The sequence below is a fragment of the Buteo buteo genome, chromosome 16, assembly GCF_964188355.1.
Source record: "Buteo buteo chromosome 16, bButBut1.hap1.1, whole genome shotgun sequence".
Taxonomy (NCBI): domain Eukaryota; kingdom Metazoa; phylum Chordata; class Aves; order Accipitriformes; family Accipitridae; genus Buteo; species Buteo buteo.
In genome coordinates, this window is record NC_134186.1 from 17536152 (window position 1) to 17550191 (window position 14040).

Genomic DNA, 14040 nt, shown 5'->3' on the forward strand with positions numbered 1-14040 from the left:
CTGAAATTTATAGGTTTCTGCCGGTAGGGCTGGACTGAGAAGAGCCTAAGCGCAGGCTGAGCTCTCCTCGCACCTCTCCCCCGCCTCAGTCGGCTGCGAGGGCTGCCCGGCCGTTGCCCGCCTCGCGCCGCGGCCGTTGCCCGCCTCAGGGCTCGGCCGTTGCCCGCCTCGCGCCGCGGCCGTTGCCCGCCTCAGGGCTCGGCCGTTGCCCGCCGCGGGGGCCGCGCGCGGCACGCCAAGCCGAGCCGAGCCGAACCGAACCGAGCCGGGCCGAGCCCTGCCCGGCCGCGGCGGCCGCACATGCCCAGTGGCGGGGCGGGCGCCGGCCGTGAGTCAGTGGCGGCGCGGCTGACGGGGCAGGGGCGGGCCCGGCGCGGAGGGCGGCTCGGCTCGGCCCGGCGCGGCCCGCCTCGCCCGGGCGATGCCTCAGCGCGGCGGCAGCGGCAGCAGGGGGGCGGGCGGGTAGCGGCGGCGGGGACGCGGCGCTGCTGCCCTGCCTTTCCCTGCCCGCCGCCGGCCCTTCCTCCGCCCCCTCCCGCGCCCCCCCCCCCTCCCCCGCGCCGGTGCCCGACTCAGCCGGCCGCTCCGGGCAGGGAGGAAGGGCTGGGAGCCGCCTCCCGCTGCCCCCGGCCGCCCCCCTCCCCATGCAGCCCGGCCCGCCGCTGGAAGCCCTCCCCGGGGGGATGTTTCTGCGGCCGCTGCCGGGATAACCGGCGCGCCGTCCGCCCCCGCCCCGGACGGAGGATGCTGCCCGCGCCGTGGCGGGTTCCGACTCGGGCAGCAGCGGCCGCGTCCCCCTCCTCGGCTCCGGGCAGCGTCGCCGGGGAGAGATGACTTCAAGGCACCAGGCGGACTGGATCCCTTACAGGTAGGGCGGCGGGCAGAGCGGTGCGGGCGCGGCCGGGGGGACCGGGGTCGCCCCGGGGCTGGAGCCGCTGCCCCTCGGCGGGCTCGGGGGCTCGCCGCCGGAACCCGCGCCTCGGCGGCGGGGCCGGGCCGGCCGGACCCTGCCCGGGGCGCGGCGAGGAGGCGGCGGGTCCCGCCCGGGGGAGCGGGTCGCGGGCGGACCCCGTGCCCGCCGGCTGGCGAGCGCTCCCGGAGCGGGGCGGGGGGGGGGAGCCCGGTCCCGCCTCCCAACTTCGGGCCGGTCCCGCTCCGCGAAGTTCGGGGGCTGGTCTCTGGGGAGAGAGCTGTCAGGCCGGCGGAGAGCGGGAGAGCCGCGCTCGCTCCGCAGCGGGAGAGCTTTCCTGCCTGCCTCCGCCACAGGGCTCCCCCCCCCCGCCCCGGCCGGGCGGCAGCAGGCGGAGCGCTGCGCCGTCGGAGGCGGCCGTCGCCTCTCGGGCGCGGGGACCGCCGGCCCCGCCGGGCGCTGGCGGGCGCTCGCCGCCCCTTCCGCTGGGTGCCGCGGAGAGCGGGGCGGCGGGCCGGGCAGCGCGCGGGCGCGGCCGCCGCTTCCTCGCAGCGCGGAGCGGAGCGGCCGCGGCCGGTGGTGCCGCCATGGCGAGGAGCGGGATCGCCATGGCAGCGCCCGGCGGACGGCTGCCATTGGCTCCGCCGTTGCCATAAGCTACGGGAGCCGCCGCGCGGCGGCTGCTGCCCGGGAGCCCCCGTGCGTCAGCAGGCGGCGGGCGGCGGCGGGGGCTCCGCGCCGCGGGAGCCGGTGGCGGCCCGGGGACGTGGGGAGCCCCGCTCGCCCTGCGCGGGGGGCCGCCCTGCCCTCCGGCGCCTTGCGGTGCCCTTGCCGTGTCTGCCCCGAGCGCCCGGTTTTGGAGCGGGAGCGCTTGCCGCTGGGATGCGAGGGGAGTTTGTTTCTGACTTGCCGGTGCGAGGAGAGAGCGAGCCAAAGAAGGTTGAGCTCCGGGCGGGACGGGCTGTGCCGTGGGACAATAATCAAGCCGTTTCCCAATCTTCTGTCCGGAGTGACGTTAACGTTACGGGGTTTTTTAGTTTTCATCAAAGTCTCTTCTTCAGACTGAGCTATTGCAGGAAGAAATCTCGGCGTTAAAAAGCACGTTTGTTTCATTTGTTTGGTGGTAAATAAAACAAAGTAGATACAGTAACATAAACTTTTCTTTTTTAGAGAATCGTGAAATTAAAAATATTTACAGAGGGCATTTTAAAACAAAGACAGCTGTTTAAGCAGGTCAGTTGTAGTTTGCCCCATTCTAAATGACAATATTTGTAGCGACCATATGCCACAATGAGTGCGATATAATAAACACAAATAAATCACTCCTTAATACAGAGAAAAAAATGAAATGATAGATGCACAAGTGGAAGTCTGCTGGTTTAATCTGTGTGCGTGGTAGTTCTAATCAATAGAAGAATCAGAAAGAAAGAAATCTGATTACAATGAACCTGAGAATATCACCACTCTCTCTCCAGTAGCTCTTTCAGACCATGTGTTTTGAAAAGACATGAGGAATTGGCAATAAGGCTTCAAAAATGACTAGTGGATGCATTCTGATGCAATTTGAAGCCTTGTAATGAAGGCAAAAATACCAGAACAGCTGTTCATGGCTCTTCCCAGCAGCAGAGGAACTGTTTCTCCGTTCTCTCAGTGTACACAAGGCTCTGCGGAGGCCAATGCCAAAAGTTTGCTGAGGGGTTTTGTAGCAGTGGCCCTGAAGAAGGAAATAAAACGTCTCTTCTGTTTTCTGCTCAGTGCAGTTCAGTGAAGCAAAGGGAGACAAAGCAGTAGATCTCCAGAGGAACACAGATCTGATGGTACTCATGTCTTTTCTAATATAATATTATTGTTGAATGTTAACCATATGTTTATGGCCAGAAACTGCTGAGGACTGCCCCAAACCAAAAGGCAAAAAGCCCACTCTTCTGCTCTGAAGTGTCTTTGTTTAGCCTTCTAACGTAGAGTTCTCTCAAGAAGTTGACTTATTTTTCAGTCTTCAGAGCTAATTTCTGAGTTAGAGGCATATCATTGGAAATCTCATTGAACTTCCGTGTTTAAAGCATCCTCCAGGATACCCTAAATGTACTTACCCAGGAAACAATAGTTTCTGAATGCATATGTGACTGAGATTACACGTGAAAACACTCTATTGGTAAATTAGGTCATTTTGTAGGAATGAAATACACAAGGAGAGGCCTGATCGGCACCCCTTAGGATAGTTCATCTTCTCTATGAGAGCAAAACGCCCCACGCTTATCTGCTGCGTTGCTTCAGATTCTTGCTTACTGTAGTGAGTTCAATGGTTGCTGACTCAAAGCTTGGAGGCCTGTTTCCCACCTTCTTTATGGCCTGGGTGGCATGTGACAGCCAGCAATGTCACTGCTGCTAGCATGGGGGACAGAGCACAGGCTGTTGGGCATGCTGCAGTCTGTAAAGACGTGTGTGACATAGCCTGAGCCTCGCTGATGTGCATACAGTGTGCTAGAAAATGCTGCAAGCCCTTCTTGGAGCTTGGCAAAGCTGTTTCAACTTTGGCGTGGACTTTAAAATGGTAGCATGACTCCTAAACCTACATTGTTCCTTCTAGCAATCGAACGTATATGTGGCTATATACCTGAATTAATTCAAGCAGAGAAGTGTTTTTATTCCTTAGTGAAATGTCATATTTTTCCTTACAAGTGAAATGAGCCAGAGGGAATCAGTTCTGCGTGTGTCATGCACAACTCATTAAGCAATCCACCTGCATGTCCAAAACTCACAAAACAGATGCTGAGAACATTTTGGGTGAATTAACAAAAAATAGTAGGCAATTCTTTCAGTGTCAGTGCTACCTTTGTCATGCTGAGGTGGATAAAAGATTCATATTATTTGGGAGTTTGTGATTTTGGCATTTGGCCCTTAATGTCTTTTCTTCTCTTGTGTATTCTGCTTCCAAAACCCTAATAGTGATAGGATGAGGGGATTTGAGTTTGCTAATGGTATGAAATACAATTGAGAAATTATTTTTTAAAAGTAAATATATTGTATTTATTTTCATTAAACTGTTTCAGAGATAGAAATTCAAGCATGTGATTAAGCACTTATATGAAGCTACACACCAGGTACAAGAAGCTAGGAATTCTTTAAATTGAACCCATTTTTAACAGTGTTTCTGTCCTTTCTTATAAAGAATCAAAATAGTTTAGACTCGAGTAAAAAATCAGTTGCAGTTCAGGTAGCTGCCCCCAGCCCCAAAGGTGGTTCCTGATGGCAGTTAGGAGTAAGATGTAGCTTCCTGAGGAATTAGCACAGTAGTGTTTTCCTTTGGTGTCCTTCAGCAGTTTCCAGTAGAAAATACAAAGCAGAACTATCTGGGAATCATTACAGATTCACAGGAGTTCAGGGGTTTTGTTCAAAAATATGTTTTGGTTTCATATCTTTTTCCTGAACTCATTTTTAATTTATAGAATTTCTGAAATTAACATTTTCATTTTTATTTTATGTTGGTGTGTCTTGAATAAGCAAACACAGTCCTGGTACTAGATAACTATAGTTAAATGAAGCTGTTGCTCGCTAAGATAAGAGTATCAATTAACTCAGTCACAGTAAGGTCCCAGTCCCTGTTGTTGTTGTTGTTATTATTATTATTAGTTCTGATATTTTTCACTTGCTTCTTTAACAATAGATCTTAATACTATGACTTAAAAAGCAGCTTTTACAAAACCAATCTGACCTGTTTAATGAGAAATATATAAACATTATCAGCTGAAAAGCACAGTCCACATAGGAATAAATTTGCCACAAGTCCCCAGAGTTCTCTGTAAAGCGTCTGTGTAATTCTATTGAGACTTGGTTTGTGCAGATAAACCTGCCGTAGCCCAAGGGGAACCCATGAACTGTGCCACGGGGGGTCTGGCATTTTGTGTGGAGGGCGCCGTCTAAAGCAGATTACATAGCATGCATTTGCAGGGGCATAATATATCTTGATATGTACATGTTGATGGTAATAATATACATTATTTTATTTGTGACATTTTTTATTACGCTCAATTTTTGTAGCTTTTATGAATTTGTTCTGAAGTTTTGGGGCTGTGCTTAGATATTGCAGCTATAAACAGTCACTAGTTATTTATTTGCAAAGTGAAGGATTACAGTTGGATGAAAATTGTGGAGCACAGCTGTGGTGTAAATTTGTGATTCATGGCAATTAGAGCAGATAAGATTTCTGAAAGTGTGATGTGTAAACAAGTCCTGGAACAGGAATGGGCTTGAAGACCAGCGGCGTCCCACGCTCATTTCTATGCGTTTACTTGGGGTGCTGGGAGATCATCTACCCTTAAGCCTCGACATTCTAAAGGCAGCAGTGCAGGTAGAGTGCTCACCCCGCTGCAAGGCGCAGTTTGTGACTGAGTGCCTCACAATGCATGCGAGCTCCTTCTCGGCTGCCTGCTGTGGGGAATGGCATTGATAATTTATGAGAGCGCTGCTTTTTCGAAGGAAAAGGATACTAAGAGCGTGTGTCTCCTTTAAATTAGGCTGTCTTGTCTCAGGTTATTGCAATGTGTAAAATTAGCCTAGTCATGTCCTTTTAAAACGTTTAAGTTAGAGCTCTCCCTTAATGGGGGTCTGTGCTTTTATGTAGGGTGTTACTGCTGTAGTGCATAGAGGCTCCAGCTGAGATCAAAGTTCTGTTTTGCCCAGCATCAGTGTTGGGGAGCTGTAGAAGCACATCGTCAGAGGCAATTGCTACCCTGAAGCTGATAGCCTAAATCAACCAGGCAGAAGAGAGAGGCAAGGAAAATAAAGTATCACTTCAGTTTTACCAGCGAGGGAAATACAGACCTGTGGAAGTTGTGGGGAGTTGGCTTCAATGGAAATGGGACAAGGCTCAAGGGAGTTCGGCTGCAGAGCTGCGAGTGAAACGTAGTCGTCCTGTGCTTTGCAGTGTGCCAGAGGTGGATTGAAGCAAGGGGCTGAAGGGCCTTTGCCACCTCTTGCAGGGTGCGCTTTGGGCCTTGTGGCAGATAAGCAGCTGCACCAGCTGTCCTAGAGTATTGTCACCCCCGACCACCTTTGCAATATCAACATCCAGATCAAGACTAAAACTCATTTCATAATAGGCCAATGGGTTTCTGGTAGTGACAATCATCTACAAGCCATCTGTGCCAGATTTGGATTACAGCCAGAAAGTGGTTCTGAAATGTTACGTCTCCTCTTGCAGTCCCCTGAGTTGGACAGTTTTGACTCTTATTCCTGAGGTTTTTTTGGACTTTCCTTTAGGTGGCATCCATTTAGACATACAAGCAGCAGCTTTTCTGGAAGGTGGTACTTTTTATTAGTAACTAGAAATTGCTGTTCTGGAGAGCTGGATTCTTTTCACATTTCCTCCTCATTCTTCTTCCCCTCACACTAATGACTGACTTTATTTTCCAATACATGCTTTTCTGTTCTTTCTCTTAATGAACAGATTTCTTTTTGCCATTTGTCCCTACATCTTTCTCTCTTTGCCTCTTTTTTTTTGTTTTCTTCTCTTTCCCACTTTGAGATTATTCATGAAAATAGAATTCTGTCTTGCCAGCTATATGGTGCCTGCAGAAGATACCCTTCTCTGTAAATGTTTGCTATTCAATTTGTATTTTATTGTTTGTAACTTTTGAATAAATTCATCCCAACTTCTCATTGTATTACTGAAGTAGTTAGTACTGTTCGCAATTGTTTAAAGCTGAAATTATTTATTTTGCAGTTTGTTGAGAATTAATTTCAGTATTTGCAGCAGATTATTCAAAGATTATTGCTTTAAGCATGGATGTTAAAGTCAGTGTTTATTTTATATCTGACTTACTGCTGAAGCTTTTGTTACTATAGTATATGAAGGCCTGTAACTGGGATTAGGAGATGCCCTTCTTGGTGATAGTCTGTGTCATGCAGATGGGGGGTGGTGGGGAATGAAGACCTGCTCCCTCACAGTCTGCAATCTCTTTTATCATGACGTAGTGGCAGGATGATACCAGCAAGTTCTGATGACTCTCAGCTGAGAGGTGTTCCTCTCTGGGCTCTGTTATCATTTGTATAATGCTGATAGTATGTAGTTTACAGCAAACAGTCTTCAGTCTGAAAATTTTTCAGTTTAGAAGATAGATACAAAAGAAGGGCACAAAATAGAAGTGGAAAGATCAGTGTGATTGTTGGCATACTCCTTTTTGCTTTCATTTTTGTTGCAGACATGATCATCAGCTTCTTTTGACTATCCTACTCTTAAGAAAATGGAAAGTAAGGGGATAGTGACTTAAATAGATAAAGAAACGTGCTCCCAGAGAAGGGTGTATAGAGCATGCAAAGGTAACTATGGGAGAAGGTAGAAAGATTGGAGTAATTATTTTGAAACACGATGAGTACAGGTGGTAAAAGATGAAACCATATTTTTTGCTGATGTCACACCAGCTTGTTTTATCTAATACTTGATGGTAATGTAGCTTTTTTATTGCTTTATACATGTTCAGTAACTGTGGATGTATTGCGGGTCATCCACTGATTAATTTTAGTTTATGTCTACATTGTGTAGATTTGTCATGCTTAGGAAGGTCTTTAAATGCTCAGTTTGCTCTGTAATTAAATTATTTACTAGATGTATTTGTATTTTCTTCTTTTACATTAATAAGAAGCTAAGATATATCTTGCTTTCCTTTCAGTGAGTACAGCAGGAGTAGCTTTCCTGCTTTTGGATTGCTAATAAGTTGAGAGATTACATGGTTATCTATTATTTATCCTTAAAGGGAAAAAGTGACCCAATTTAAAACACTTCATTTGGGGAAGTGCAGGAGGGCCTTATACAGCAAAGGATAGTAACTGCTTCTGCCGGTACAAGAACTGTGCAGATGTTGGATGCTGATTCTGTGCAGTCAGACTACTATCCTTATACCTGGAGGTAGGGATGCTGTAGAGTCTAAGACTGCCCTCTGCCTTACGTGTAGTTGTGTGGTTGCTTGCAGGAAGCAGTCACAAAGAGGTGCCACAAGAGCCTTTTTATTGACTTAAAAGGGAATTGGATTGGTTCCACAGCCTTCTCTGAGCTCATGTTTTAGCTGAGCAAATAATGGGAAGCGGTCTATAATACATTAATATGAATGTGTGAGGGCACTTTGTTTGTGAGTGACATACTTATCTTGCTCTCTGACAACACAAGTGCCTGAGCCATTCTTTCATGAAGTTGAGTTTTAGCTTGAGTTCTCAGATGTTTACCAAAATTAAGTCTTGAATTGCAGATTTCAGTGGAAACCTCATGGTTCCTGTTGAGATGCATGTTAACACAAGTCTGTGAATATCATAATTTGTAATTAATATAACTCATTTGGCACAGGTAATGAAACCACAGCATGAAGTTTTTAATGGTAATTTTAATTGTAATCACAGTTCTAACTACCTGCAGGTGAGAAATTACAAGATGAAGAAATTCCTTGATTAACTTCAAATGATGACTAAGTTGGAAATTGTATCTGCAAGTGAAATACAGATATGTCAGTATTTGATCCATGTTTAGGGAAGGGATTAAAACAGGTCTGTCTTTCAAATTTGGTATCAGTTTGAAAGCAAAATGAATAAAATTAAAGGCTAGGTATTTCCATTAATGGTACCTGTGCCACAGCAAGAAGCATAAGGAAAATTGGTCTCTCTTTTTTCCAGTGGAGGTTGTTGCTAACCAATACTACTACAGCAGCATTTTCAGTTGTCTGCAGTAATAAAAAACAAAACCAAAAAACATTGCATCATGTTGCAATTCTCACTTCTGAAAATTTGAGGAAATGATTGGATGTATTGTAGAAATTAAAGAATAGATAACTTGTCTGAACAATGACTTAGACTAACTGCTTAAGTCAGGTTGAGTGGCAACTGAAAGAGTAAGATACTTACTGTACCTTGGAATGCATCCCACTATATTTGGCAGATATAAATCCCAAGACTCAAGCCAGAAGTGTGAATTTCCATTAATCAATCTTCTGCGGACCTAGGGATTGCATGAACTCTTACATGCCTATCTAAAACTTCTAAGTTAGTTATACAGGTAAATAATGCATCTGTAGAGCAACATTAAATAACATTAAAGATGTCTCTACACACCAGTGAGTCAGAGCTTGATAACTGATTCGTCCAGGTTACTGAATTTTAAATCACTTCACTGGCTGTTGCTGCAGATTTAAGAAGTGAAGTACAAGGTTTTAGAGAAAGTTTTTGTGCTTGCCCTAGAATAACACTAGCTTTGTTTTATTGCCTGTCCTTAAGGCAGAGCTCAGGTGACTCTGCATATTGTGTGTTGTTAAATCTATGTAATGATGGAGACACAGAGAACCCTGTAGCTTTGCTTAGTGTCAAATTAGTTAAATTCTTTCCTTCTGTATTTGATCTCTGTGGTATGTCCATGCTGCATACTGCAGTGCAGTAGAGAGACACTTGGGCGAGCTGCATACGAGCTGACACAGAAAGCTGTACAACAACATCAAAAATGCAGAAGTGATTTACTCCTTTGAGGAGCAATGCAGTTCAGTCTGTGAGGAGCTGGGGACTACCATAGTTAAATTGTTTCCAGTATATGTGTTAGCTTGTTTACAGCTAGCTGGGTATCTATCATAGCACAGTCCACAATGTGGATGGAACTTTTAATTTAAAATTCATTATCTGGTCTAACTAAGAATGTTAATTTTTTGGCTGTTAAGAGCACTAGCCACCTATGCGCCACCTGATCTAGGGTCTGGCTTTTCAGGATACTAGGATAATTATTCTTGGATATGCCAGATATATTAATTATGGAATACTGTATTAATACTCAGAGAAACTGGGCCATCATATCAGTGCAAAAAGATCATGACATTGCTTGAAGTTTGAGGCATCCTGGAAGATGCCTTCTAAACGTTAGCTATTTCAAATAACGATATAGTGTAGTATTTTGGCAGTATTGATGCAGCTTGAAAAATTGTTAATTACTTCCTTGGGTCTTGAATATCACTCATAGATTTTTAAAGATCAAGAAAAACCAGCACTGGAGAAACTTAAATGAAATGAAAGGTTTTCCTTTCCTTCCCTCTCTCTTTCCTTCCCCCTCTCTTTCCTTCCTTCCCCCTCTCTTTCCTTCCTTCCCCCTCTCTTTCCTTCCTTCCCCCTCTCTTTCCTTCCTTCCCCCTCTCTTTCCTTCCTTCCCCCTCTCTTTCCTTCCTTCCCCCTCTCTTTCCTTCCTTCCCCCTCTCTTTCCTTCCTTCCCCCTCTCTTTCCTTCCTTCCCCCTCTCTTTCCTTCCTTCCCCCTCTCTTTCCTTCCTTCCCCCTCTCTTTCCTTCCTTCCCCCTCTCTTTCCTTCCTTCCCCCTCTCTTTCCTTCCTTCCCCCTCTCTTTCCTTCCTTCCCCCTCTCTTTCCTTCCTTCCCCCTCTCTTTCCTTCCTTCCCCCTCTCTTTCCTTCCTTCCCCCTCTCTTTCCTTCCTTCCCCCTCTCTTTCCTTCCTTCTCTCTTTTCTTCCTTCCTTCCTTCCTTCCTTCTCTCTTCCTGTTTTGATTCTCAGGCACCTTCAGTTACTTTTTTTTAATTTAATGCTATGTGCTTGAGGCTTTGCAAGATAGAGGTTGTTCTAGGAAGGACAAAAAAGTTTCCAAATCCTGTGCACCCTTTTGTCAGAATGATTTCCAGATTATTCTGTTGGAAGAAATGTGAAATTACTTTGCATAGCCTGGAAATTGGGATATGCAAATTCAAGTATTCAAGTGTATGCCCTGTGTGTTTCATTCCTTAGGAAGGTATTTCTAACACCTCAGATGAGTGCCTGGACTTTCAGGTTATTTGTTGGTGTGGGCTGGGCCTGTATCCCCCACCTCCCAAAATTTTCTCCTGAATCTCTGGAGGTCATTGAGTTTACAAGATTTGGATTTGACAAATTGGCATTCTTTTACAAAGACTTCTGGCAAAAGAATCCAATGAACTCTAGACTCAGAAGGAAAGATTTAGGGCTTAGAAAATTAATTTTACTTACAATCAATTATAATTTCTGAAAGCCATCATTTCATTGAAGTGGTACCAAATAATGTAAGCCATAACAAAAATTGAAGGAGATAGTAAGGCAACTAGGAGCTCATTGGAAATGACTATCCAGTTGCTGGACTTTCAGTTTATTGATTGTTGCATTCCATTAAAATATAAAGATTTTGAAACAAGATTTAAGAACACATGCAGAATAGCTGTATTTTAGCATTAGGCTGGTATAGGCCTTTGAAAGGATGGAACATAATACTACACAGGGAGCCTTGAAGAGTCTATGGCTGGATTTTCAAGAGTGCTCAGGGTCACTCTGATTCCCTGTTCATGTTATTTCCTAATTGTGAGCGTTTTTGAAAATCTGAAATTTCTGTTGAAAATACTTAATGTGGTGGAGAGGGAAGGGAGGAGAATGACTATTGTGCTGTCTAGTCAAAATGACAAACAGTGTATAACACACTGCAGTTTTTGTGTGTTCCTTGGCAAGAACAACTCATTCTCATCTGAAAAAGCTTATTCTGAAGAAAAACTAAGCTATATTAGAGGCATAGAAGTTTTCACTGCATTGCATGATGAATTGTAAATATGCCCAATTGACATTGCAAGGAGTCCTCAAAGTAACTCGTGCATTGGGATGAAAATTCAGCCCAAAGGGTTTTAGTTTACAGGCAGCTCTGCAATGTTGCATTTACTATGGACTTGGATTAACAATGCCAAACATAACTGCAGACTGATAAATAGTAAATAGAAAGATGGTGTTCTGTATGGTTTTGCTTTTCACTTTGCACTTCACAATGTCGATCTTGTTGCTAATTTTTCATCAAAATGGCTATGATATTGTTTCTGTTTTTTATTTTCACTCCATTAGAATAGGTCTATAACTAACAATGATTAAGTCACTATTAATAATTCCCTAAGTTATTTACTTTGTGAAATGAAAGGCATTTGTTTTCTTTTTACATCACAAAATGCCTACCTCTGTATTCTAATGATACTCAATACTTAAGGAATCTTACTCAGCTTGTTTCTGTGGTTCTTGCCCTTTTCGTGCGAGTCCTCTGTATCTGGAAATTTGATCTGTAGTAATCTGTCCAGTGCGCTGTCAAATGGCTGATGTTGGTTTTGAGGAGCACAGTGTATGTGCTGCTGGGAGAGTGCCTGGACATAATATGGGTTGAGTTAAATTTGCCAGTAAGTCAATGGCAGTATTTCCTTATGATCTTCCAGCTCTTCTTAAATTAAATCTTTTAATAATCATAAAGCAGATAAATATTTGAGCAGGATTTCACATCTGTGCTCCCATAAGGGACTGTCATCAAAAGTCTTTCTAAAGTAGATTTCAGATTCAAGCAGAGGTCCTTCTGTCAGCACGTGGGAGCAGGGGAGAGCAGACGCGTTCCCTGGGGAGCAGCATGGTTTGCATGCAGACATAGCTTCAGCAATGTGGGCGAGCAGTCTCTGATCACTGCCGTGGTCACTGCTGTGAGGCTGGGAGTCCAGAGAAGCACGCTGCATGCTCCCAGTTTGCCGCACATAAAGGTAAGAGCGTGTGCACTGGTAGCAGTACAATGCTATCCCAGAACGATAAACACTTTTGAAGGGTCACATAGAGGAAGCTGTTGCTGCCTTATGCATTTCTAGCTTGCTTGTGCCAGCCGGCTTTCTTTCCATAATTCTTCAGCTGAACTCCTCCTCATCCTGTTCCAGTTTTGGCTAGGTCCTGAAAGAGAAAGGGTCCTGAAATGGAGCCCTCTGAATCTGACAGAATGAAGGTGAATGACATTCAGTGGATGGTCCTGCAGGCTGAAATCGCTCACCTTGTAATCCTGTATCCTACAATAAACAAACTCATAGGTTGTGTGTTGAAATATTAGAGCTATGAAAAATGTGCAAATAACAGTGATCACATGCTACGTCAATTAGACATTTTGTGCAGTGGGCAATTAGTGTTCCATAAAGAAACCAGCAGATACACAGTCTGAGAGGAGTAGAAAAACATCTGCTGGTGTATGAGTGTTGATTAGACCCAAAGGGGAATCTTATTTTCACTCTTTTTTTAAATGGTCCAACAGCTAATATGATACTTTCTGCCTTGCTCAAATGCATTTGGAGATAGCTTCACACAGTGCCAGAAGTGGTTTAATTGCATCTGATACAGTTAAAAGGGGGTCTCCAGCTTTGTCCGAAACAGCTTCCTCTATCTGAGAGTATGCCTGCTCACTTACTATTCCTACTGTTGTCTGCTTTTGCTGGCACGCACCCGGTGATTTATGGTGTGGCCGTGGCTCGAGAGGTCAGTGTGACAGGTCCCTCAGTGGTCTGGGTGCACCTTGGCGTGGTGCTGTAGTGCACTGCCCGTCTCGTGTCTCACCCTCACATGCTGTGCTTTGTGTGGAGCTCTGGGAGATGTTGCAAAGGCGGAGGCATATTACCACTGTGTTACAGACTGGGACACTGCACATACAGCAGAAGTGTGGCTTTTCTGGGATTAAAAACTCAGTAGTGAGATCAGGGAGGGAGTTATATTTGCTTTATCTTCCACTTCCACCCTTCTTGCCTCTAATACAGATTATCTTTTTTATTTCTTTTGAATTTCTGTTTGTCTGTTTATAAAAACTCCAAATTAAGATAATAAGAATTGTGCATATGTAGACAAGAAAAAAATGAACCCAGTAAACTTTCTTCAGTGTGTTGGGGTTGGAAGGGATCTTCTGCATATACCTGTAAGAAGCGGTCCTAGGATCAATACAGCTTTCGAAACCAGAATTCCTATAGCTGTCCTTCATAATGTTTCCCTATATGGCTTCTCATTACTCTAATAATATTATTGAGCTGAGCCCGACACCTTCCTCTCCACAGAGAGGCTATTTAAGGTCTTTGCCTCTTCCCAGCCACCACCGTCATCATGAAATCTGTTGGACTTAGATTTAACCCTCTTTAATTTTAGTTGAAATTAATCAACTGAAGAAAAAAAGAGACATTATGAATGCATAAATCTTTGTTCCTTAAGAAACCAGCAAAACCCCCTCATTCTATGGATACTGAATTGTCAGTGAAGGAATTTGAAGTTCGAGTGCTCTGGTCAAATTTTATTACAGAACCGCTGTGAAAATGAGAATTATTCCTGAAACTTCCAGAGAT

General features: G+C 45.2%; 1 protein-coding gene across 2 annotated transcripts in view; it reads left to right on the forward strand.

Annotated features, from left to right (window-relative positions):
• Positions 1-572: 572 nt before the first annotated feature.
• Positions 573-14040, forward strand: part of TUB (TUB bipartite transcription factor) — a 76004-nt gene continuing 62536 nt past the window's right edge. For both annotated transcript variants that reach the window (XM_075048028.1, XM_075048029.1), the window contains exon 1: positions 573-868. In XM_075048028.1, coding sequence (XP_074904129.1) covers positions 831-868 — 38 coding nt within the window. In that variant the 5' untranslated portion in view covers positions 573-830. The remainder of the gene's footprint in view (positions 869-14040) is intronic.